At 47.1% G+C, this 24,464-nt stretch overlaps 2 protein-coding genes across 3 annotated transcripts in view; one reads left to right on the top strand and one right to left on the bottom strand.

The window, feature by feature from the left end:
* The window catches only part of LOC104365779 (TGF-beta receptor type-2), a 36,163-nt gene extending 17,205 nt beyond the window's left edge, over window positions 1-18,958 (top strand). Inside the window, exons 2-8 of one of the 2 annotated variants that reach the window (XR_006164525.1) lie at window positions 1,667-1,817; window positions 5,788-5,990; window positions 9,095-9,903; window positions 10,019-10,160; window positions 11,413-11,540; window positions 15,455-16,657; window positions 17,623-18,958. Coding sequence is in view for 1 of the 2 variants with exons in the window: in XM_033003391.2 (XP_032859282.1) it covers window positions 1,667-1,817; window positions 5,788-5,990; window positions 9,095-9,903; window positions 10,019-10,160; window positions 11,413-11,540; window positions 15,455-15,667 (1,646 nt within the window). In the remaining variant the exon portion in view is untranslated. Of the gene's footprint in view, window positions 1-1,666; window positions 1,818-5,787; window positions 5,991-9,094; window positions 9,904-10,018; window positions 10,161-11,412; window positions 11,541-15,454 lie in introns of both variants that reach the window. The other variant, XM_033003391.2, reaches the window with a different exon arrangement.
* A 177-nt stretch (window positions 18,959-19,135) lies between these two features.
* Window positions 19,136-24,464, bottom strand: part of OSBPL11 (oxysterol binding protein like 11) — a 43,494-nt gene continuing 38,165 nt past the window's right edge. Inside the window, exons 11-13 of the mRNA XM_042783904.1 lie at window positions 23,304-23,486; window positions 22,483-22,636; window positions 19,136-21,095 (exon numbers count right to left, since the gene is read on the bottom strand). Coding sequence (XP_042639838.1) covers window positions 21,018-21,095; window positions 22,483-22,636; window positions 23,304-23,486 — 415 coding nt within the window. The 3' untranslated portion in view covers window positions 19,136-21,017. The remainder of the gene's footprint in view (window positions 21,096-22,482; window positions 22,637-23,303; window positions 23,487-24,464) is intronic.

Raw genomic sequence — 24,464 nt, 5'->3', positions numbered from 1 at the left:
CTCCCCCACCGCCTTGCATGACACAATCCCTGCCGAGCCACGTTTTAAGCCACACATGGGTCATTTAACCCAAAATTTCCTCCTTCCAGCCTTCAGATGCAACAGGCTTTTCTTCTGCAGCCAGGTTTCCCCTCCACCATTAACCTTGGCCCTACGTATGAGGCCATGGGAGCTTGTAAATGGTTTATTTCTGTGCAGGAGCCTTCCAGCAGCTCTTTTACGGCTGTTGCATGGAGGGGGGTCTGGACTGGTGAGGGAAGCAGAGCAAGCACATGAGGTGCAGGCTGTGCACCCTGGATTTGAGAAGCAGAGAAGTTAAAAATCCCTTTTTATTGTTGGGACAGTGCGTTCATTAGAAAGGAAAGGGACCTTAGGCTCAGCCTGGCCCTGGGCAGGTCGCAGATGTGACCACCACGAATACAGGAGGTCCTGAAGGTTGCCCACAGACCCAGGGGTGCCCACGGGTGTGCTTCTGTGTCAGCAGGGCCTTGCTCGCAGGGACTGAGGCTTTCGCAAGCCATAGTCAGGGATTTTGCAATTTGTTCCTTGTTCGAACTAATGACTGATGGAAAACCCCTGTGATGGCTGTTGCAGCACAGTGGGCCATGACTGCCCTTTCCATAGGGGCTGGGAGCACCCGGTGCTGCCAGGCAGCTTGGGGAGGAGGCAGCTGGAGAAGCACGGATGGCCTAAACCTTCAAAAAATTAGCTGCTGTAGTTCATGCTCCTACCTGAACACTCTGAAGTGTATTTATTTAAGCAAAAATTTATATATATTTCTACATAAGCCACTCAGTGGCTTCTTTTTAAAAAATAAAAAAAGACATTTAGCAGCCTTAAAACAGGAAGTTCAAATTTAGCTGGGATTTATCCCTTAACCGAGCATAGTTCATTCACCCTTTGTATAAAAATAGAGATAATTTTATGCCCGTGAGATACATGCAGAGCACACACGGGCAGCAGTTATTCCTGCCGCTGCAGGGGCTGGAGAGCATCTCATGCCGGGCTGGGGCAGAGCAGGCAACGGAGCCCCGGAGGGAGCTGCCCCCATTGCCCCAGAGCTCGGGAAGTCTCAGCCAATTGTTTATTGCCAAAAACACAGATGCTCAGGGAGCGGGTGGCAAACACATTTCCCAGCTCGGGCTTACTGAGCGAGTAAAGGGAGGATGAGGAGGCAGCAGGAGAGGAGGGAGCTGCCCCAGCTGGGCCACACATCCCTCCCCAGCACCTCTATTCCCTCCAGAAAGGGGAATAAAGTCTTCAGGTATGCAGAGACCCAGAGATGTTCCATTTTGGGTGCCGCATGCACTCAGGATGAGGGGAGATGCCGATTTGACCCTACGTTGTAGAGGAAGAAATAAACTTCCCCTTGGTGATAAATAGTACAAGAAACACAGAGGGAAAACCCAGGTTTTGCAGCTTCCCAGGCTGTGCAAAGCTGTCGTCCAGCGGGACCTGCCTCCGCACCACCAGCATCCCTCCATCTCCTCTAGGCATAACGTAAAGCACCTCTGACCAAGCGATGGGGCGAAATGAGAGCTATAAACAAACGCATGGAGAAATAGGGTCAATCTGGGCTCCTTCTCCACCGGTTGTGCATGTCATTTTTCCCCTCTCCGGGCAAGCATGACCACGCTCACCCTCCGCCCCCTCTCTGCCCCCGCAGCCTGCAGCGCCGGCGCTCGCCGCAGCCTGAAGACCAACCTGTGCAAGTGGTGCGACTCCACGCCGCCGGCCTGCGAGGAGAAGGTGTGCTACAGCAACTGCAACCTCAACTCCTACTGCGAGGACCCCTACGAGATCTGCGTGGCCATATGGTAAGCAGCAATTCCCTCATCAAGGGGGGTATGCGGGGGAAAAAGGGGTTTGCGGGGTGGCAGCTCATGGGAACACATATGTAGGTACCCCTGCAATTCAATTTCCGCCCATTAAAATAATTCAGGACTTTCTCTTCCTCTCCCTTTGACTCCATTAGAGTTAAAACTACAATTTGCAGTAAAACATTATTTGGTTTGCCCTAGAATTAGTACCAGTTTATTTTCTAAATAAATTAAGCGTTTAAGTGCCCAACACAAAGTGTGGCAAGTTTGCTGAGGGACCTCTAAACCCCCATAAACCCCTGGATTTAGTTTTAGAGGCTGAACCCAAGGGCAAAACCAGCAGCCCTGACATCCAAACCCATTATGTCCTCCTGCATCAGGGTGGTGACACCCCAGTTCACGTGCAGGGGTGCAGCCAAGGTCTGTACCCATCCAGCACGTGGATATCTGAGCTGGTACCAAACCGGGGTTTAACCCACCCCCTTTCCCTTCCCCTGGGAAAAGGACTTTTCTGCTTCTGCAGAAGATGACTGGAAGGGAAATGCAATCTTGCATGTCAGGCCAAGCATACGCCACATTGCTTGGCCTGGAAGAGTGCCTCCCCCAGCTTTTTGGTCCCCATGAGCAAAACTAAAAAAACATCCATTTTGTGTCTGCCCAGAGTGATTTTCCTCCCTTTTCCCTTTTAATTTGGCTGCCAAAGTGAAAGCCAGCCAAGCACTTATCGCTAGGCTTTATCTCAACCTGCTAATTAGTGTGAATGCTGTACGCCCCACTTTCAGTAGGAGTTTGCCTCAACATAATTGTTGCATTATGGACTTAAAAAATCCCCAAAACACAAAACCAACAAGAAACACAAATAAACAAAATGCACCCCCCTGCCCCAGATTCCCCTACACGCACATGGGGAAGTCACCTTACATCCTGGGTAGGTAATCCAACATCTTTCTGGGTTTTCCCATTGACAGCCTACATGCACAGGAAAAATCAGGACCCCTGCAGCATAAATCCCCATGCCAGGAAAGCAATCCCATGGCATGGGGTGGGACTGCATCATGCATCGGGTGGGGTAAGGTAGCTGCAAAATAACAAATAACCTGCTGTCCCCCTCAGCCTCCTCCCAGCATCTCCCACCCTGTGCTAAGACCCATCATGAGATTAAGATCCCTGCAGCCTGGGCTCACCTCCAACCCAGCCTCGCTGGCCATTGCTCACTTGCAGGGGCATGTTTGGATCATCTGAACTTGTCCTGCATGGATATCACAGTCACAGCAGCAGCTTTGGCCTCACGTTCATGAGCCAGATGCTCATGTCCTCCAGCATGCCCAGCCTGAGAAGCCCACAGAGGAGAGATTGCACCCTCCTAGGACTCTTCAGCTGGAATCTCCTCTGACAAATTACTTGGGAACATCAAGAAAATGTGGGGAGCACTGAAACCAGGGGACTTCACCAGGGAGAGGATGGCAAATTTGGGTTCTTCTCTCCGCTTTTATGTCTGACTTCCCAGCTGACCTTGAAGGCATTATGAAACATCTCCATACCTTCCCTCTCCCACTAGGTCAGGCAGCAGAGGCTGTCCCTGGAAAAGTAATTAATGGTTGTAATTTCCTTCAGGTGCCCCCAGGAGTAGCGGCAACGCTCGCCAGCTGCCCATTGCCCATGCAGGGCTGGTCGTTCCTCCTCACTCGTCCTCGCCCCAGGGCTGCCCTGCAAACCTGACCGATGCCGGGTTATCCTGCCTCCTCTGGGGAAGGCTCCAGAAACAGGGGTCAAACCCAGGCACTCTGCTCTTAGTTCTTAATTAGGTCTTAATTATCCACTGGCTCTACACGACAGGCACTGCTGCTCCCCACAGGAGAAGAGCCACATCCCGGATTGCCTTTCCCCGGCAGGGCAGGAGCCATCCAGCCCCGAGCTGCCTGGCACATCTCACATGCCATGCCAGCAGCCTGTGTTAGCTCTGCTCCAGCTCTCCGAAGGCAAGAGGCTTTGTCACAACACCAACAGCTGCCTCCTAATCCCGTCTCCAACCTCCAGCTCCTTTCAGCTGCCACCATCTGCCCCGCAAAGGGACATAACCTAGTTCATGCTTAGCAATTCCTAAATCCACCGGGGCACCCCGGTTTTTGAAGTTTGCCATCATTTGCTCCTCAAGCTTCTTCCCTCACCCAGCTTGGTAAGCAGCAGGTGGAGATGAAGTCATGGGTCCAACAAGGACGACTCTACCACACACCAAAGGAAAGGAGCTCCCACGCACCAGAACACGGCTGTGTCAGACCCTCTAGACAAGCCCCCTCATGTTGAGCCAATGCTGCCCAAATCTGTTGGGGTTTTCCAGCAAAATGAGCACCCTGCGCTTGAGGAGTTGAACAACAACCAGAGCCAAACCCATCCTTTTGGTCTTCGTGTGACACTTTTCCATGGCTTTAACGGGAGCCCAATCTAGGTGCTGCTGAGCAAAAAATGTGACATGTGAGAAGAACCTAACCTGGCTGCCGAGCACTGACGGTTAATACAGCTCTAAGGACATCAGTGCTATGGAGTTAGAGCTGATGCTATGAGCCATATTTCAGTGAGTAACTGGAGTTTTGTGAATGAGACTTTTTGGTAATAGGCCTTGAAATATTTCACCTGTTCTCACTGAACAGGTTTCACTTGATGAACACTTGCGTGCAGCTAAATGCAACATGGACACTGGGATATTTTGCATCTTCACTCCAGAACGGGAAAAATCTCTTGTGAAGTTTTCACGCCCCCCCAGCTCCCACCTCTCAGACAGTGGGAAGGATGTCTCGGGCTCCTCTGGCTGATGTTATGACCATCTGACACAGAGGTTGTAACACAGAGCTGAAGAAATACACAGTGATTAAAAATAAGAAAAAAAAAAAATAGCAGGTCTGTCCTTTCTTTTTGAAACAAAGAAAAAATTCCCTATAAATGCCAAGAAATTATGCTTTTACCTCCCTCTTAATTATCTACATTGAAATAAGGAGGAGCTAGGGATTATTTGCCATCACACGCCTGGCTGTGCTGAGCCCCAGCACTCCTCTGCCCCTGACCCAGTGAGGACCAGGACATCACCAGGTGACACAGCAGGTTTTGTTTGTAGCTGCTCGGTGTCTGAAGCTGTGGTATAAACGCAGACACAGCCCCATGGTCGGGGAGCCCTATCGCCTTCACATTATAATTTGGCAGCTCCAAAGGTCAAGCCATTCCTAGAAATAGCCCTGACCAGCGACTGAAGGGCTCTACTACCGCAGGTCGCTGGAGGCAGGAGCAAATGGTCCTGCAAGGACAGGGCGCAACAACCAGCAATTAGCCCAGAATGAGCCCAGGGGATGAGAGGGCGCTTACGGGCTCCGCCTGCACATCTGGGTTGAGAGGAGCCAGAGAGAAGCAGCTGCTGGCAAGCCGGTGTTTCATCCCCCTGCCTCTCCCCTGCACAGGAGAAATCTGGGCAGCAGAGCCCCCAGCCCCTGCTGAGGCAGAGCTGCTATGACTTGTATTGCAGCAGAGGTGATGTACAAGGTGGGACCCTCATTTTGTAGGGTTTCCTTAGGACCGTGCAGCCCCAAAACCTGCTGGCCTAGCAGCTGGTGTTGGTAAAAGAGGAATTGTGCCCCAAATCCCAGACAGGGCACTCAGCCTTAGGGTTGGCGCTACCTGATCCCAGGCACAATTATGAAATGATGAATTATCTACTGGAAACAATCGGAGTCTCTGGCTCCCATCCTACTATTGGCATGTGCTAAACATTTCTCTTTTCACCATTTGGAAGAGACAAAGGGCTTTAACAAAACCCCTCCAAGGCACATGTAATTAGATTTATACCAGAGCAGCTGCAAACAAGTCATTCCCTACATGACTTAAAACGAATGATCTTAAAACCAGGTTTAAGATGACACCCAGGTGACACAAAGGCTGAGCTGCTCGACTAATGCTTTGTTGGTTCGTTTGGCACATGCAGGAGGCAGGACAACGAGAGCATCAGGATCAGCACCCTCTGCCACAACCCCCACCGCCCCATCGAAAACCTCATGGTCCCCAACTACAACACCTCGCGCTGCATCATGACCCATCAGCCCAGCGAGGACGGGATCATCTACATCTGCGGCTGCGTGGACGAGCAGGAGTGCAACGATAAACTTATCTTTGAAAACCACACCAATGGTGAGTACTTTCACTGATGTTATTTATAGAGGGAGAAGCACCCAGTGCTAACGACAAATAACTTACATTTCCAATAGAGTGGGAGATGCAATGCCAAAAGGACCTCTTTCAACATTTTCTTTGACCTTCCTATATAAAATCTAGGTAAAATTTGTACCCCATTACCGAGCCCAGTATCTTGTCTGTGGCTAAACCATCCCCCCCCAGCAATGCCTCCAGCCTCGGCCCGGAAACATCAGGCGATGGAAAATCCACTGTATCTCTTGGTAGGCTGGATGTACCCTTCAGCGCAGGGTGAATCAACGGGGGGAACCCAGAAGCTGATGTAACCCAGCATGAGTCAATGCTCTGAAAGCTTTAAATAAATCGTGTTGGAGCTAATCCTGCCCTGGCACACCCACGGGAACTGCTGGCATCCGCCACGGCTGCGACCCAAAAGGGTGGTGGTGCCGGGGCGCGGGGGTCGGCCCGCGGCGGTGCCTCCCCTGCTGCTCTCCTGAGGGTTTCTGCAGCGGCATTTCTCTCGGGCAGGGACGGCCAGAGCCACCCCAGTGCTGTACACGTACGTGAGCGTGGCTTGGCGTGCCCGTAGACGCTTCTCAGATGGCTGGAGGTCCAACAGGAGCTGCAAATCCACAAGAGAGAAAACTAAGAGGCAGCTTGTTTCTGTACCTCGGGAGGGTCATATACTTTGGAAACACTTCCAGCTACGTTCTGAGCCTCTGGGGGCTTGTCCAAACCTCCCTAACTCCAAATGGACCAGGTTTATCCAAGTGTCCATCAAGAATCTAACCTGTAACAAAAGCAAAGTGAAGCCCCTCCAATTTTCCATAATTATAGAGCAACGAGATGCTGAAAATGAGCCCAAGCATAACCTGCAAGTCAGCGGCATAGCTTCTCCCGCAATGCAAGGAAAAAAGAAAAAAATCACATAAAATGCAAATTCTCAGAACAAACAAGCCACTTTTAATGAAGGCAAATGATGCTAAATTTGGCAGTTCTTTGCTGCTTCCTGAGCCAAATATAACAGGTACACACACTTCTAGGGAGAGATAGTCAAATCCCAAAGCCAATGCTGGGATATGTAATTTCACATAAAAATGACAACTGGCTCATTGGAAATGCCGCCCCCACCAAAGGCTTCCACAAACAGCCTCCTCCTGCCAGCCGGCACGTAAAGTGCTGAAACTCGGAGTGAGAGCCGTGCAGGCCTTAAACAATTATCTCCTCTTTGATTTGGTTTGTGGGGCCAGCTTGGCAAGCCCCAGGCTCAGAGACCCCATGGTTTACATCCTTCTGCTTTAAGGGATCATTTGCATTTTAAATATTAACTTACGATCGTCTCCAATGGTATAGACAACTGCCGAGCAGAGAAATATCGAATACAGATGAGCACTTCGCAGGGTGGCTGAAGCAGGCAGATTTTTTTTTCCCATTCCTTTGAGGTCTGGGCTGCTTTAAGGTCCCCTGCTTTCAGGTCTGGGTTGCCGGGTGGCACTGCCCTAGCACTGGGGTGCAGGGGACCCTGTCAGAGCCCAGAGATCACCCTAATGGACACGCCGAGGCGTCACTTCCCAAAGCCGTGGGAGCGGGAGCCCAGCGGACACCTCGGGAAGGTGCTGGGTAGGGCTGAGCGTGCAGTGTCCTCTCCACCCCTGCGCCGGCAGCCCCTGGCCTGAGAGGTCCATCTCACCTCGGATGGATGGAAAGACCCACACAACATTGCTTGACAAGGCGTGGGTTTACAGATCCGCGGTTACCGCCGGAGCCCCTACTCCGTGGAAGGGGTCTCAGCTGGGCCACAACCCCTCCGTATCAAAGGGCTTGCAGCGGGAAGGGGCATCCTCACAAAGGAATTTGCTGAAGCTGTGTTGACTTCCCCTTTTCAGGACTCATGCATGCAACTCCCTTACTAATATCTTCTCTTTCTTCAGAGTTTCAAAGATGGGATCCTGAGCATCGGGTAAATCCATTAAAGCAGTAGGTGATATCCAGGCCTAACGCTTTCCAAAATAAACATATTCCTGAGTTAGTTATTGATTTATATCAGTTTAGGTTGATCTTGTGGTTTGAACCTGATGCCTATTTTAGAAACGCTTTCACAGCCTTGCAGAAATTAGCTGCAGCACATTTTTTTGAAATTTGCCAAGGAAAATAGCTAAACGCTCTGTTTTTCCAGAACCTGAATTATGATCTGCACACACTGAGGTCAAGCAGCGAGAGTTTTGCTTATGGAATGATTCTTATCCCTCTTCCCCTGGGTTATTATACTTGGCAGAAAAACCTCTGAGTAAGATTTTACTTGAATATCTCTACTGAAGTCAGCATGTTTATTCCAGGAATCACGAACATCAAAGGGTCGGACAATTATATGTTGTGCGAGGGTTAGGGCTTTTTGTGTGCGTGTCCCCTCCCGATGATCTGAAGGCTGACAGGGGTTTAAAAGAAATAAAACAAAAGAACCCATGCCTGCTTGGTTGGTGGGGCTTGGTGGCGTAACACAGCAAGGAAGGAGATGCCAACACTGGCAGACACCGCTGAAACGATTCTCCTTTACACTAATTATTGCGCAAAGCACCCCGGCGCTCCCCCGGGCTCGGTGGGCCTGCACGCTGCCCACCCCCTCAGCATCGCTCCCGGCTCTCTGCACACCACAGGGGTCCAGCAAAGCTCCAGCCCCAAACCCCCCCCTCAGAGCTCTGCTCCCTTCCAGCCTCGCCTCAGCTTCAGCACCGTTATTTCCACCACGGGTCCCCTCACCGCGAACGTGAGCGGCGTCTGGGAGGCAGCGAAGGGCAGCGGAGCCATTTGGGCAGCAGCGGCTCGTGTGCCACACCACCCAGCCCCAGTAATGCCGGCCAGGGTCCCCAACCCTCAATTTGATAAATGGAGCTAAATTTGAGACCTCAGCTAAGCAGCCCCCTTAATAACTGCCTACATCTGGGTTCTCTGCCGGGACGGGGTTTGTGCGCGGAGTGCAACACGGCCCAGCAAAGGGCTGTGCTTCATTAACGGCTTCTCATATTTTCCTCCTCCGCGTGATGAAAACGAGCTGTCGCAGGCCTGCGGTGGCAGCACCCTCATCTTTGCTTTCCTCCCTGCAGGCTACTCCATGCTGCAGAGCAAGGAGGTGATCCCGGTGGCCGCCATCAGCCTCCTGCCCCCGCTGCTGGTGGCAGTGATGATCACGGTGATATTTTACCTCTGCCGCACGCAGAGGCGGCGCAAGAGAGCCAAGGCGTGGGGTGGGAAACCGGGACAGCCCCCGGCCCTGCCAGAGCCGGGGAGGTCTGCTGATGGGGAGGAGAAGTTGTCCGTGCTGATGGACGAGAGCCCGGCCGGCACCAGCCCCGCCAGCGCCAGCAGCCACCCCGCCGAGCTGCTCCCCATCGAGCTGGACGAGATGGTGGGCAAAGGGCAGTTCGCGGAGGTGTGGAGGGCCAAGCTGAGCCACAGCCGCTCGGGGCAGTACGAGACGGTGGCCGTGAAGATCTTCCCCTGCGAGGAGTACTCCTCTTGGAAGAACGAGAGTCAGATCTTCACGGACGCCAGCCTCAAGCACGACAGCGTCCTGAGGTTCCTCACAGCTGAGGACCGTGGCACGGGGCCCCGTCGGGAGTACTGGCTCATCACCGCCTACCACAGCCGGGGCAACCTCAAGGACTACCTCTCCCACCACGTCCTGAGCTGGATGGACCTGCAGAAGATGGCAGGCTCCCTGGTGAGCGGGGTAGCCCACCTCCACAGCGACTACACCGCTTGTGGCAGGCCGAAAATCCCCATTGCCCACCGGGACATCAAAAGCACCAACGTCCTGGTGAAGAACGAGCAGGAGTGCGTGCTCTGTGACTTTGGCATTGCCATACGCCTTGATCCTTCCCTGACAGTGGATGACTTTGCCAACAGCGGGCAGGCAAGTATGACCCACCAGCTGTCCCTGGAAGGGACCCTTTGCGAACCACCCCTGGTCACCCCACGGCCAAAGTCCTCGCCCACATTACTAACGCCTCTCTCCTCTTTGCGGGCAGGTGGGAACCGCCAGGTACATGGCCCCAGAGGTCCTGGAGTCCAGGGTGAACCTGGAAGACCTGGAGTCTTTCAAGCAGATGGACGTCTACTCCATGGCCCTTGTTTTGTGGGAAATGGCCTCCAGATGTGAAGTGGTAGGAGGTAGGAGCATCACACCGGGGTTGCCACATGCCTTTTTGCTCCCTTCCTTACCACACGGGGACGTGGCTCACCTCGTATCCCCAGTGGTGGCACAGGACCTGATCTGGGGTGGCAGAGGTTCTTGCAGGGCTGCTAAGAACTGGCAGCAGATCCTCCCCCACGGCTGCCCGCCCTGCGTGCCACGGCTTGAGGGGGGGCCAGCTTGGTGGCCAAGGAGCAGGACAGGACCCCAGGGGGTCATCTGGTCCATCCCCCGCTCAAAGCCAGCCAGGCGCCAAGTCACATCCCAGTCAGTGCTGGCAATGCAAAGTAAACCAAGCAGGAAGAGCCGAAGCTGCCTCCCCCTCCCCGGCCACAAGTGCTTTTTTTTCCAGACAACACCAGAGTTGATGTTGCAACAGGGACTCGCAAACTCCAGCCTCTGACAGAGCCACGTCCCCCCTCGCTTCCTGGAGCCACATCCTGCTATCTGAAATCACGCGTAGCAAAACATTTAATTAACTGCCCTGCTGTAAGCCCCTGCCTGCCCTGCTGCCTGCTCCCCTCTCTTCCCTTTTTAGCTCTCTCTGGTTCCTTCCCTGTACCTACTTGCAATACAAGCCCCCAGAGCTGTAAGAAGCTCCAACCCTCAGCAAGAAAGCTGCCCCAGATGCCCTGCGTGCCCCACATTGGCCATGGGAGACCCTGGCCTGGCTCAGATGCCCCATGCATCCTTTGCTCCCGTGCCAGCATCCCGGGCCATCCCTCCCCACTTGCATTTCACCTGCATCCGTGTCCGGGAAGGAGCTGGCAGAAATCAGGGTGGCCTCTCACCTCTGCAACAGAGAGTTTCTCTTTGGCCTCCCATGACATGGGGTTGCTCTTCTGGAACAGCCATTTCTCCTCTAACCCAATCCATGCCCGCAGCAGGAATCTGGATGCTGGTACCGTAGTTGCCTCTCCCATCTTTCACCAGCACAACACATTTTACCTGCTCAAAATACATCTCACCCAAAGGCAGACCAAGTCCTTTGTAATGCATCTGTTGGGTTTGGGAAGGTGGTCAGATCGTTCCTCAGTCCTGTCTCTGAAAACAACCTCCACATGAAAACCCAGCACTATGCTTCTATGTTCAAACTCTGAATTGTTTCCAGATCCATTTATTTTTGCAGGCTGATAAAAACAAAAATTATTCTCATCCGGTGGACTGTATAAAAGCAAAGCAGCGAATGCATTAAAAACACCCCATAATGCTGCTGTTGCTTCCTTGCAGAGGTAAAGAATTATGAGCTGCCTTTTGGGTCGAAAGTCCAGGAGCAGCCCTGCGTGGACACTATGAGGGACATTGTGCTGCATGGCAGAGGGCGACCCGAGATCCCGAGCAGCTGGCTGGTGCATCAGGTAAGCTGGGAGTAGCTGGTTCAGAAAAAGGTAACCCACATCATCCCACCTCACTAAACCAGGCTGAAAAAAAATGATTCAAGCTGTAATCAAAGCAAAAGCGGGCAGAACTCCTGGGCCCTACTTCCGTCTCCATTTTGGCTGGCTGAGCCCACATAAGCCCTATTAGACCCATTTCCCTGGTGCATAAATGCCACCAGACTGGGGTACAGCAAAATTTATTGATCCATAGCCATGATCAGGAAGCGTTATGAATGCCAAGTGATGGTATCCAGTTAGCTTGAGGATAACAGCAAAACGGAGCACTTCAGTGCAGGCTCTTCTCACGAAACGGTGTATCGTTTGAGCCCACCCCGCTTCTCCCCTAACCACCATGCCCCAGGAAACTCCAGCTCAGAAACCGCGCGGCCCTCGCACACGGCCATCTCACAGCAGGGACGGAGGGGAGGAAGGTGCACCCAAGCCTTCTGCCTGCGTGGTTGCGGAGGTCTCACACTCAAAATTACCTCTAACGTGAGAGGTCATGACTTGGCACGTGAGAAGAAAGGCTTCCACAGGAACCATCTCCCTTGAGTGAAACCACCAGGAAACACGTGTGAAGCCGGGAGCAGGGAACCTGCAAGGCTCAAGTCCTGCCAAGGGGAAGTCTTTCACCAGCCTTCAGCTCAGGAGGTCTGAAAAGCAAAGCGTTTCAGCGCAGAAAGCATAACCCAGTGCTCTAGAATAGAAACACTTTGGCAATAATAAGATGTGCTCTGTTAAAACCATCCACAAGCACACTCAGACCAACCAGCTCCAGAAACACAGATACCTCCCAGCCCTGGCAGGGTCCCCTCTCCCCCAGGTCCAGTACTTTCTTACACACACTGAAGACACAAGAGGTAACAGGCATGCTGACTCTGATTTTCAAATCTTGCCTGGCTTTGGTACTTCTTAAACTTCACGTCTTGAGGAAAAACACCATCCGCTGACTGACAATTCAGTTCATCTGAAAAACAAGCTGAAACATTAAGCCTGCTGGCTCACAGAGCCTCGCAGTGTTCAGTGCATCATTTTGCAGTATCCACCCATAAAACACACAGCTACTGCTGCCACTCTGCCTGGATGGCACATAAAGCCAGGCTTTTCAAAAGGAAAGATATAATTTTATGACTTTAGGTGGCCATGTGTTCTCTGCATTATCTCCTCTCAAAACCATGTTTGTCCAAAGACTCACAACCAACCCGACCAGCCAAAGCTGCAAACAGCATTAAATGAACCTGTGGTTTCTGCTGAGCCATCAGTGAGTTTATCAGTCAGTGAGTCCATTTCTGAAGTTCACCCAATGTTTTTCTTTGATGAAGGCAAACACAGGAACTTCAATCAGCACTGCTACGCGTTTGAAGCCTTTGAGTGTTCATCTTGGACATTCACTTCACAGTGTCTCTGATAAACTTTGAAACCACAGGAAAAATACACAGAGGCTTGAGTTGTCACAAATCACACTCTGATAGAGCTTGACCCTAACTACAGTGTTTACTGAGCTGAAGAAGGGCTGATTGCAGCCACCTCCAAGAAATAATGTTGCTGTAGTTGGGTTGGTCTAGCACATAAACAGAGCAAGGCTTATAAGGCAGTAACTTTTATTAGACCACCTGATGTTCACTGGGGAAGAGGAACAGAAAAGCCACATTGTGTTCCTGAAAGTTTGCCTCCGACTAATCTTAGCTGATGTAATAAACATCTACTTACAAGCCTGGCTTGACATGATTTTCCGGGCATTTTCAACCGGTCTCCCCAGGTTGAGGCACAGGGCAGCACCATCTGCTGGGAAGCAGCAGAAAGCCACCGGTTTGTGCCACTCCTGGGGTCAGCAGCTTCCTAGAGGAGGGAGCGTTGGGCGACACCAAAAAAAGGATGGCAGATTGCTCACCTGAATGGGAAGCACCCATAGATATTCCCACCAATGAAACCAAGCTTGATGCAGACTTCCAAATGCCACTTCCATGTTTCAGCTGTCAGGAGCACTCTCAGCCAAGTGAGGACCTACACCGTTGGTCATGGTTTAATATCTTCAGCAAACATAAGCATTAATTTCCCTGACAGAGCTGACTTACCTAGCGTGCTTCCCATCAGCAGCTCCAGGGCAACTGTTTGCAAGGCTGAACAATAAAGCCAACTGAAGAAATTTATCCCCAGAATTTCCCAGATAACTTACAAACACCTTAAGCCCACGTGCTTCTACCTCACTTCACAGCCCAACATATTTAAAAAAAAAAAAAAAAAAAAAGAAGTGGTTATTTAGGCCAAGTTAATTCCCAGATCTAGTTCATAAAGCACTTGAACAGACTGTTGTGCTGGCACAACCGAAGGGCTGGTACAGGACAGGAAGGAGCAGTGGGAGCTTAAGTCAATATTGCCACTAAAAATATACTTGTGAAACTCAGCATCCTTTGGAAATCTGAGATATCAAATATAAAACCCAAACTAAGTCCATTTTGTAACAAGATGTTCCCGTTGTACCGCTCAAAAGAGCATCATCACTACTTACACGGCAAACTGCAAACAAATGTCATGATTTCAGGGAAAAATAAGCACAGAAAATCTAATGACTAAACCATATGACAGTGCCATGTTCTATTTGAGAAAGGGCTTATTTTAAAAGCTTCAGCTAAGCCAGCTCATTTTTTGTATGTTAATCAATTATCCTCAAATCCTTTCAACTAAGCTAATAAATGAGTGATGTAAGAGGTACTGAAACACACCATCTGCCAGTTTTACTGCACAATCCTGTTCTCTCTAATCTGTGTCCAGTATGGCAGATCTACTACCACGAGCCCGAGCAGAAAGCAGTGAGTTCAGAGTGAAGTGCAGGGCAGATGACACTGACTGTACATCTCTGTAGGATGTGCATTTTCCTCTTGTGTTGGTCCATATGAGGCTTTTGGGTTCTCTTAATTGCAAATTAAGAAATACACAAAAACCACTGAAAAACATGAAGCTTTATTTAGAATAATGATTTTTCCACTGTGTTGCAACCTTGGTTGACAATGATGCAAAAAGCAATAGCACATGATAGGAATTGCACAGGCAAAGGAAGGTTCAGCATAGTTTCTGATGATAGCTGTGTTACTAGCTTAAGAGTGGGAAAAAATATGAGCTGAAAACGGCAATTTTGTTAACAAGCCCAAAATATTGGGACTCTCTTCAGAGCACTACACAACTGGAAAAAAATATACTACTGGGAGACATAACCCTTGCAACTGAGAGGAACTGAATGTGTTCTGGAGCACACTGAGAAGTACCCAATCCCACCTAAACCAAGACACAATTTTGTGGTGAGAAAACAAAGCTCAGCTGCACACTGCAATGGGTATTTGGCACAGGGCACCCTTTCAGAAAGCTGCTAAAACAAGAAGTCAGATTTAACTCCAAACTTGCCTTTGAACCTCCTCCCACTGCTCCCCTCCATCCAGGTGTAACAATGAGGGCACAAGCTTGAATCCCAGAGGCACGGGCTCAGTGGCCAGCTGGCAGGTCACCATCTGCACCTCTCCTGTCCCTCCCGATTTTTGGAGGCTCTGATCTGAACGGGCAAGGCTAAGACAGGAGATGGAGGGCCTCTTTCCTTCTGGCCCCTGTTTAAGTCCCACAGTCAACACAAACCAACTTTCAGGGCTCCCAGGGAGCGTGGAAAATGCTTGGGACCAGATCCCAAGTGAGCCAAGGCTGCTGCTCCGACACAAGCAGTGCAAGCATTGGCAATTGCCACAACTTACCAAGGCTGTTCCCTCCTTTGCTTAAGATTGGCCAAAAAAGGTGTTTCTGCAGGAAGCTGTCAAAAGTCGGGTAAGACACTGCAACTGCAGTAGGTCAGCTCCTAGCTCCTCTTCCTCCTGGCCTTCAGATCTTAATTTCAGCCCTTCTGACTGCAGGGAATGCGTTTTCTGTGCGACACCATCACGGAGTGCTGGGACCACGACCCCGAGGCTCGCCTCACCGCCCACTGCGTGGCCGAGCGCTTCAACCTGATGGCACAGATGGATTGCGATGACATCCTCAACAACAACACGGACAACGAGGCCAGCAAAACAGCTTCTCCAGGCGGGGAGCACCAGGACAGTGATGGGAGCAGAAATATGCAGTGACACAGCAGGCAAAACGCCTCATCAGGAGAAATGAGAGGAAAAGTGAGAGGCATTTAGCTCATGTGAAAAAAACCCCACTCCGTTTTTCAAAATGGAACTAAGATCTAGTACATAACTTATTTATAAGATCTGTTTCCTGCCACAGATACAGTGAACTGTGGAATCAATACTTTGGTTAAAGTGCAACATTGCATATGAACTGATTTTGTACTTCCTTTAAATGTATAATGATGCAAAGCATTTCTTTTATTATTTTTTAAAATAATAATGTTTAATCTTTTATTAATAAGCACCTGAATTCCATGTCTATCTTTTGAAGTCCTTCCATATTGCCATCACAAGTTTCTTTTCTAACTGCTTATTCTGCAGAGATCAAGACAATTCTCAGTTTTCCTTTTTTAATGGCACACACACACACACGCGCGCGCACACACACACAAAATCTGTTGTAGCAGTAGAAAAAACATATTGAGATGTAACACACCATTGGTGGAAGAAATGCTGGCACCCATGATCAATACTTTGATCAGACAGTAATCATTGATCTGACACTCCTTAACACAATGTAAAGATACCCAATAATCCAGTTTGCAAAAGCCTGATTTTCTGCAACTCCAAACACACCTTTTTTCACTGGGGAATTCCTGGGTGTACTTGATAGTTCAGGTGGGCGTGTGAAGTTTCTTTGATAGAAAAAAAAGTCATCAGTATAGACACGGATGTTTCACTCCAAGAAGTCTCCATGCAGGATATCTAGACAACTCTTTCTCCAGATCAGTCGAATTTCCGGCCACCTCTAGTCAACAGATTTGTGCCACAGTAAAAGTGCCAACACAAATGCATTGGCTAATTCTTCTTGCAACTCTTTCACACCCCTCTGCTTTGTTACTCAACCTGAAGAAACATGATCAGACAGAACATGGACCTTTACTCCCATAACCACCAGATCAAGGCAGGCTGCCTCTGTAGTGGAAAGGCAATTAAGGAAAGGTAAGTCATACCTCACTCTGAACCCTGACACTGTGCAAATCTTAATCCCTACACCCTTGGGAGCAAAAGGTAATAAAAACCTTAGCTGCTACTAAGAAGCCCTGCAAGCCCATACCTGACACTCACCCACACAGAGGTGTATCTTTCAGGGTAGCGTTGGAGAGGAATTCTTTGTTTGCCAGCATGCAGCTGCATGGATCAACCCCTACAAGAGAAGGGAAGGGAGAAAATTGTACGACAGCCATGAGCTTTCTACAGCCGAGGACCCCTGATGTGGAGCAGGGAAACAGATCTGCAGGGCTGTTTTGGTTTTCTAAAACACACAGCTATGACAGCACCAGCCCATACAAAAAGTTCTTCTCTTGCTATTGTTCCCACCTCTTTGGACCGTTTCCACAGCTCCTAAATTAAAAGCCTAGAACAAAATTGTCTCTAAACCCTTTGAAGAGGGATGGAAGGGGAATGAATTAGACTGCATCAAATCTAAATAACAAAAACTTACTTCGGCTACCATGTGTAAGTCTTCACCTGCAACTGTGACCATACCTTTCATTCTCACCAATCCCCCACCTGGCTGCTACACCTCCTGTCTTCTTATCATTTTCCAAGCTAACCCGTTTCTCTTGAAGCCTATCCTCCTCAGTTCACCATAAACACACCCCTTCCATCCACCCAACTTCAGTCTCATTTCTTTAATACATTAACCACTGCTCTCCTGTACATATGCCTAAGAGAAACAGAGAGCATGGGGCAGCTTTTCTGACATGGAGATAAGAAACTACTAGAACAAACTGAACTCCCCCCAGGCTGTTCAATCTTTCCTTCCCATAATATTCAGTGCAGAATTTCCCATACCAAGTTTTGCACCCAGTTGTGTGGATACAATGTTGATGAATATGTTTACTTGTTCTTCCAAGTTCAGTTCAAGAAGCTTTAAAAGACACTTTGACCTGTTCTTCCCACAGGTCACTGGGACAGAGTGGGATCAGCCTGTGCAAACTAGACACCGAAGGCTGCATCTCCGATTCTGATGGCTGAAATCCAAATTCTCCTGGGGAGAGAAAGACTTAATCCCGAGCTTGACAGTTTATACTGTAAATATGCTGAAAAACTTCTCAATCTACTCCCTTCCCCAATCTTGAACACTCTGATTTACATACTGACTCTTTTTCCATGAAAACCAAGTCCAGAATCAAGCTTTCAGGACTATATGCCTGGATGCCTGCGTTAAATAGGAGTGACTTGTCACGCTCTCTGTTTTCCATGAGCAGCAGGGTACTCGGCAGCTCTGAGGAGAGCCACTTATTTAAGCTTCACAATCTGTTTATAACTCAGGGAGCCTGAAACCACTGAGATCAATAAGAATTTTGCTCTTAACTTCAGTGGAGCCCAATGAAGCCAAAAAGACAGAAGGGAACATAAGCTGAAATTCGACATTTTGCCATGCTCCCCGCTGAACACACTGTGGTTCTAGCAAATATCTACACAGGAAGCAGCAGTGAGTCCTTCCATTCACTCCAGAAGGTACAAGATGGAAACAACAGTAGTTATGCAGAAGAATCAAACCCTGGCCAGAGTTAAAAATACATCCATTAGTCCATAGGGTGCTTGCAACTCTCAGAAGAATCACATAAACGTCTTACAATTTAAGCTGCATATTCCGTGGCTAGATTTTTTTTTTTTTAAAAACTGTTTTCAGTTATGTCCTTTGTTTCTAGGAGTAACTAGAAATTTGCATCATAGCTAAATCCACATCAGGAAGCCATTCCAGTTTACAGTTCTTGGGATCATCTGAGCAACTGAAGGCTTTACCTTTTTCTTTCCCCTTCCCCCCGTCTTTTTTTCTCCAGCAGCACCCCTATGTTAAAATAAATTGTTTCATACATTTTAAAAGACTTACTTCTTCAGCATTGGGTCTGTTTTTACACAACAAGATTAGTAACAGCTTTCTTAGTGTGAAACCACAAGCATACCAGATGAGAGTGTAAGAGAAATGACTAATAATATTATATATAAGGAACACAAATGGGTTTATGGTCAACATGGGAGCTTTTCAGTCTGTTTTACAGCCATCACCTTGACAAATTCCCAAATCAAAATTTTAAGCAGAACTCAGTGACTCAGTCATAAGCCTATATTTTAATAAGCACAAGTTTGGTCCCTGGAGTATGCTCAGCTGATAAAAGTTTGCTTTCTGCTCCGATCACTGCAATATTAAAAGCTGGACCTTGCACCACAGCCCTTGCTGTTTGTTTAAAGCAAATCTGCCATGTGATACAGATAAAACAACTATGAAACATATACAGTGTTGTCAATTTATTTTCTGTCCCTCTACCCCCGCCCAGTTTGGTGCAGGTACCGATGAACCGTGGAAGTTCAGGCATTGCCACCATGATTCCTACCCCAAATCCTGGAATTGGCTGAGGAACACACCCCAAATATACCACAGACCCAGAAACAAGGAGGAGCTAATCCCACTGTTTTCGGTTTTATTTTTATTCCTGGTTAAACATGAAAATGCCCAATGGATATCCAAAACTAACACAACAGGACAGTTGTATAGAATATCACAAACAAGACAGCATGGCCTAAAACATTCTTCTGCTGGAAAAGGTAGTCAAGTCTTCTGTGCCAAAATACCCCACTTTACAGGCCAAAGAAAGCCCAGACAGACAGATCTCCAGCATAAAAGATAACAACAACCTATTCTTCCTGGTCACCTGATCTCTAGGAAAGCAGACAGAACAAATGAATCATTTTGTAATTTTATTATTCCCACCCCCACTTCTCACAAATGGACTATGACTCGCATCAAGATCTCAGTGCATTTCACAGCAAAAAAAAAAAAAAAAAAAAAATGTACAAGAGGATCAAAATACTTGTGCATAAACCCAAATTGTTTTGCACAATTTAGTTTGTGTTGAAAGTTAAGATGGTTATTTAAACCTTCTGATGCATTCTTACACTTATGTCTTCTCCATGGAAAACATCTTACCAGATCACACAGTTGTGAGTTCTCATGATGCTGGATCAGGTGCAGCCATTGCCATGGCTGGGAAGTGGCAGATAATGTTATATACACTGATTGGAAGACTACATCAGAAGAAAAAACAGATTAAGGCACCACTGTTGGAAAAATTAAGGTAGCTTGTAGTTACAACAATAACGAAAGCCATAATAAGTACTATTTTAATTGCCAGCAATTCTTCAATAAAATAGTTATTAAAAAAAACCCAAAACAAAACAACAAAGGATGCTTGTACCTGAATACAGTTTCCTGATACCTGATTGTGTTTCAAATCAATACCTAGTCCTCAGCATAATCAGCTTTTTTTTTTTTTCTTTTTTTTTGATGGTAAGATGAAAAACCAGGACCTACAGTCCATGTATTCACAGGTCACATTTCACTGCTTTGTTCTGAGTAACACCACAGGAGAAAAAACAAAACAATCCAAAGGACAGTTTGTAACACTGATACTTCACCTCTGAGATGATTAGATGGGCAAAGAAATTTAAATACAAAATTGTACATTTTCTGCTCATTTTGAAAGCCTTACTCCTCAGGAAGGGAAGGTACAGGAGGAAAAAGAAAGGCCAAACCTTATTACATTATAACATGAGAAAAATCAAAGTCACTCAAAGAGATTTAATAAAATTAGGAGCTGAAAAGTTTTCAAATTACTTTTCCAATTCAAGTCAATTATTTCAAGTATATTAAAACGTTTCAGAGGAAAAATTTCTCCATGGTTACAATTCTAATTGCTTTTATAAATCCATAAAAAAGAAAGGTAGTCTCTACATATTCTTCCGATGCGTGCATGCATTCTCTCTGAAGAAAAAAGTCATCACGATCCAGTTGCTTCTTAACACTGATTTCAGGCACATCTTCCAAACACCTTCCAGTTTTCGCCAAAAAGGTTAATCACTGGGAAATAAAAGCAGCAATTTTTTGTTGCTGTTGTCTACATGGGTACTGAGCAGGTTTCAGTTGTTAAAGAACTTGATGCAGATTCTGAAACAAGTTCCCACGTCACTCCAAAAAAATCTAACAGTTTCTTCTTCTCTTAGGCAGCTTTTGCAGTCAGTTCTACTTAGAAGAATCTTACACAATCCAGATAAATCTCTTGGATCATACAAAAAACAAGTTGGTTGAATGTACCTGGCAAGTTTGTCTCTACAACTTTGATTATTTTTTTTTTTAATCTTTTTTTAATAGCTTTAAAGTGCCCTAGTATATTCATTTCTTTATGCTCATTTAAACTTTCACAAATACATAAAAAGGGGACACTCAGTGTGATTACTGTGTTTTGAGAGACAGAGGAAAAGGAGAGGAAAAATCAGAAAACTCGTCTTAAAGCAGCTAGTTAGTGTCCGTTTGCTGAGTTTGTGCAGCAGAGACTGCTTTCCAGAGGGGTTTATGATAAACCCAGCCATCTCCCTGCAATTCAAAGAGAAAATATGGTTATAGTAAGGACACTTTCCTGGGAGAAGTTCCTTCGTGCCACTATTAGACTGATAGCTGTGAAAACCGGGGGGGACATAACTTATACCCTTAACTTCCACAGATTAAGACCCAGAGATCAACGCTGCAGGCTGCTGAGACTACTTCAGAACACGTATGGACTCTTGCCAAGTCACAGCGCTCTCTGGGAATGGACTGCACTTGTAATTAGCTCAGATGGAAAGCCACGCTTCTCAACTCCATGATCCAGATTACTTTAAAAGGCCAAACACAAAGCCAGCAGAGAGGCAGCTATCCAGGATTATCAGCTCTAACACAGCCCAACTGCTTACCCGGAAATGAAGTAGCTCAGAATTACATTTAAACATTTTCTGAGTAGATCTGTAGCTCAGATTAGGAACAGAATTTCACCTCTTCTAAATCTAGATATTAACAATACAAATATCTAAGTCTGAGCTAATCGTACTAGCATAGCTTTAGAGAACAAAAACCTTTACTGGAGCTAACAAATACTCCAGAACTTGGGAAGAAACCTAAGGAAAAAACTTTTTTAGCCTAGGTTTTAAACCCTTGCTAGATCACAGATATTGGAAAAAGGGCCAGTTACATTAGTGCAGTTTAACAGATAAAGCTTTCGCTACAAGGAAAATCTAAACTACTACAGCACAAATTTTAGTTGAGCCCTCCCCTCTTGCAAAGGGCTCAGCAAAGCTCTCTACACAAGCAGGGTCTCATCATCTGGGTCACAAGGAAAGTCTACTTCAAAGTTATCACACCAGCAGTTCCCAGCCTTCCTGGGCAGGCTACAGTTCACCTTGATAAAAGTTTTACCATATTATTATTACTACCATTACTGAAATACAGGTTAAACCACTGAACAAATAAGCTCCATCCAAAACCTAACATACAAGAACAAAAAAAGGTTCTAAGCTGAGAATGGACTCGTGTTCCTTCTTGCCAACAGTAATATCTTGCATTCATATGCATACAACATAAGCCAAAATCAGTACTACTCATTATGTTCTTTGGATATTTACCATTAGAGTCTATTTACCTGTGTACATGTAAAGGTGTTTTTCATGCGCCATGAGGAAGTGCCTGGTAAAAGAAACCAGACTACAAAACGGGCAAACATTTTGTTGCAAGAGAATCACAAAAATCAAAGTGTTTGGGGAATGAAGGGCGAAGTCACACCTGTACATGTTTGGGAGTGCTTATGTCACCTTACTCCTATGGATCCCATGGAGCTAAGCTGTAAGATCTAAGGCCAAATATTCTGACAGGACACGGACCCATATGTGCACCTGCTTCCATTGTAGCTTTGCCTCTGCCTTCATCAACAGCTAACTGCTTAGGAACTTACTTCTTTAAGGAAGTATTTAGTACACCAAGGTGTTTCTGTTTCAGCACGAAGCCTCTCTTCATTCCTCTGTCGTTCTTCAAGGGCTCGCTTGTGCTCCGTAGCCTTATCGATGTCTCCATCCCGCAGAGACTCTGTTACATGCTGCCACAGCCTCCTACAAAAAAAAAAAAAAAAAAAAAAAAAAAAAAAAAAAAAAAATCGCTAACTTCACTTTTCACAAGTTTTCTCAGCCTGCCACCTTGAACTACAGGATCGCTACGCACAATTCTCTCAGGACAGGAGCACTCCCTCCACTTACACATGACAAACGAACTCAGGTCAAAGCATGATGGTGCAGTGCAGATGGAAGGGGTCACAGCCGAGTCTTACAGCCATGCTAGCAATTAAGAGCAGACAGGAATGGCCCCGAGGTTTTGCCTGTGCCAATCTAATGTCTGTTTATATACCCTTTAAAGTTGCTATGGAAGTATTATTCAACAAGCAGTTTCCTGTGAGGACCTCCTTTGTCAAGAGCTACCCCCTGTGTAGCTGATGGCTAAAACCAAAACAAATAAGGAGGCTCTGCTCTAGCAGGTACTTTATGAACCCATAAGACAACTCTGTCCATGAATAAAAGAGATAAGATAAGCAACCATGTGCCTGCACTTGTTTTTCGCATTTCTTGTTATGCACTTCTTTCTCGTTTTTAAAAAAATTAAGAAGTTAAGCTCACTCCTGCTAAGCACTATCCACAAATAATATCTACATTTGCAGGTTTTCCTAAGGCATTCACCAGACTACTTAGGAAAAAAGGATCAGACAATAGTAAACACATACTCTACCTAGATTCAAAGGGTCCTTGTTTCTCAAGGGGTCGGACTCGTTTTCTGGTCACAGACAGCTTTGTCAAGTCCACATATTTCGTCTCCCCATTGCTGTAGGTGAACTCAAGTACGCTGTTCCACTCCCCTTGCACTCTGCACACCACTGTGTTTGTCATGTTCTGCTTCACTTCACCGGTGACTCTAGGAAAACAGTTTATTTTTAAAAGGCCATGGCTGAAAAACACCTGAGACTATTCCTTGCATAATCACTCAACTTAATTCTGAATGAGTTTGCAAACTTGTTACACTCCTGAAAAATGTTAGTTACTTGAATTGCATTTGCATGGAGAAGCTCAAAGAGCAAAGTGACTTTCACTCAATGCTCTAGTTCTCACATTATCCAGGAAATTCCATTTTTGGCTTCAGCTTAAACTTGTTTCAAACCTTTTCACAGAACTGAAAATGAAAAAGAAACTAACCAAGGCTGGTTCACATGTAAGAAGCAGTTGATCATTTCCACCAGAAGCATCACATCAGATACCTAGTTCAGGCTTTAAAAATAAAAATGAAACTCTCTAGCAAGAATGTATCTCACTATCTGCTGGCACTTTATCTCACATCTTTACATCTCTATGTTCTCCATACCCAGGTGTTCTCATATATAGTTGCTCATATAAGCAGCAGACACACAAAGGCAGAAAGCAAGGTAGGAAACCAGGAATCAGGAAGAATGCTTTTCTGTCTCTTTCACAGAAAACTCTAGCAATAACAAGATATTAAATATGTCTTCCTAATATGCAATATTTCACTCAAAGTGTTGCACAGATGTTCAAGTATCACAACTACACACACTGATACGTATTTTTCTTCTCAACATCAAGACCTGTCCAAAGACCTCCTGATGCTCACTTCATCCTGCATCAAGGAGTGGAAGCTTACTGAGCATTGCTAGGCAAGCAAATTACCACCCTCAAACAGAACTTTTCTCCTAGAAAGAAGAAACAAAAGGGCCTGCACACTATGCAAACAAGATTTGAGACATTCTCACTTGTAAGGTGCTGCAGCACTCACAAAAGACACTATTTCCAGCTTCAATTAAACTGCAATTACCTGTACACAAGCTCTCCACGACACACCACCCTCCAGCTCCTCTTCCCGCATTTCATCAGCACTCACACA

Source organism: Tyto alba, unplaced genomic scaffold, assembly GCF_018691265.1.
Source record: "Tyto alba isolate M040663 unplaced genomic scaffold, T.alba_DEE_v4.0 Super-Scaffold_7, whole genome shotgun sequence".
Classification (NCBI taxonomy): Eukaryota; Metazoa; Chordata; class Aves; order Strigiformes; family Tytonidae; genus Tyto; species Tyto alba.
This window is presented reverse-complemented; position numbering and strand designations above follow the sequence as displayed.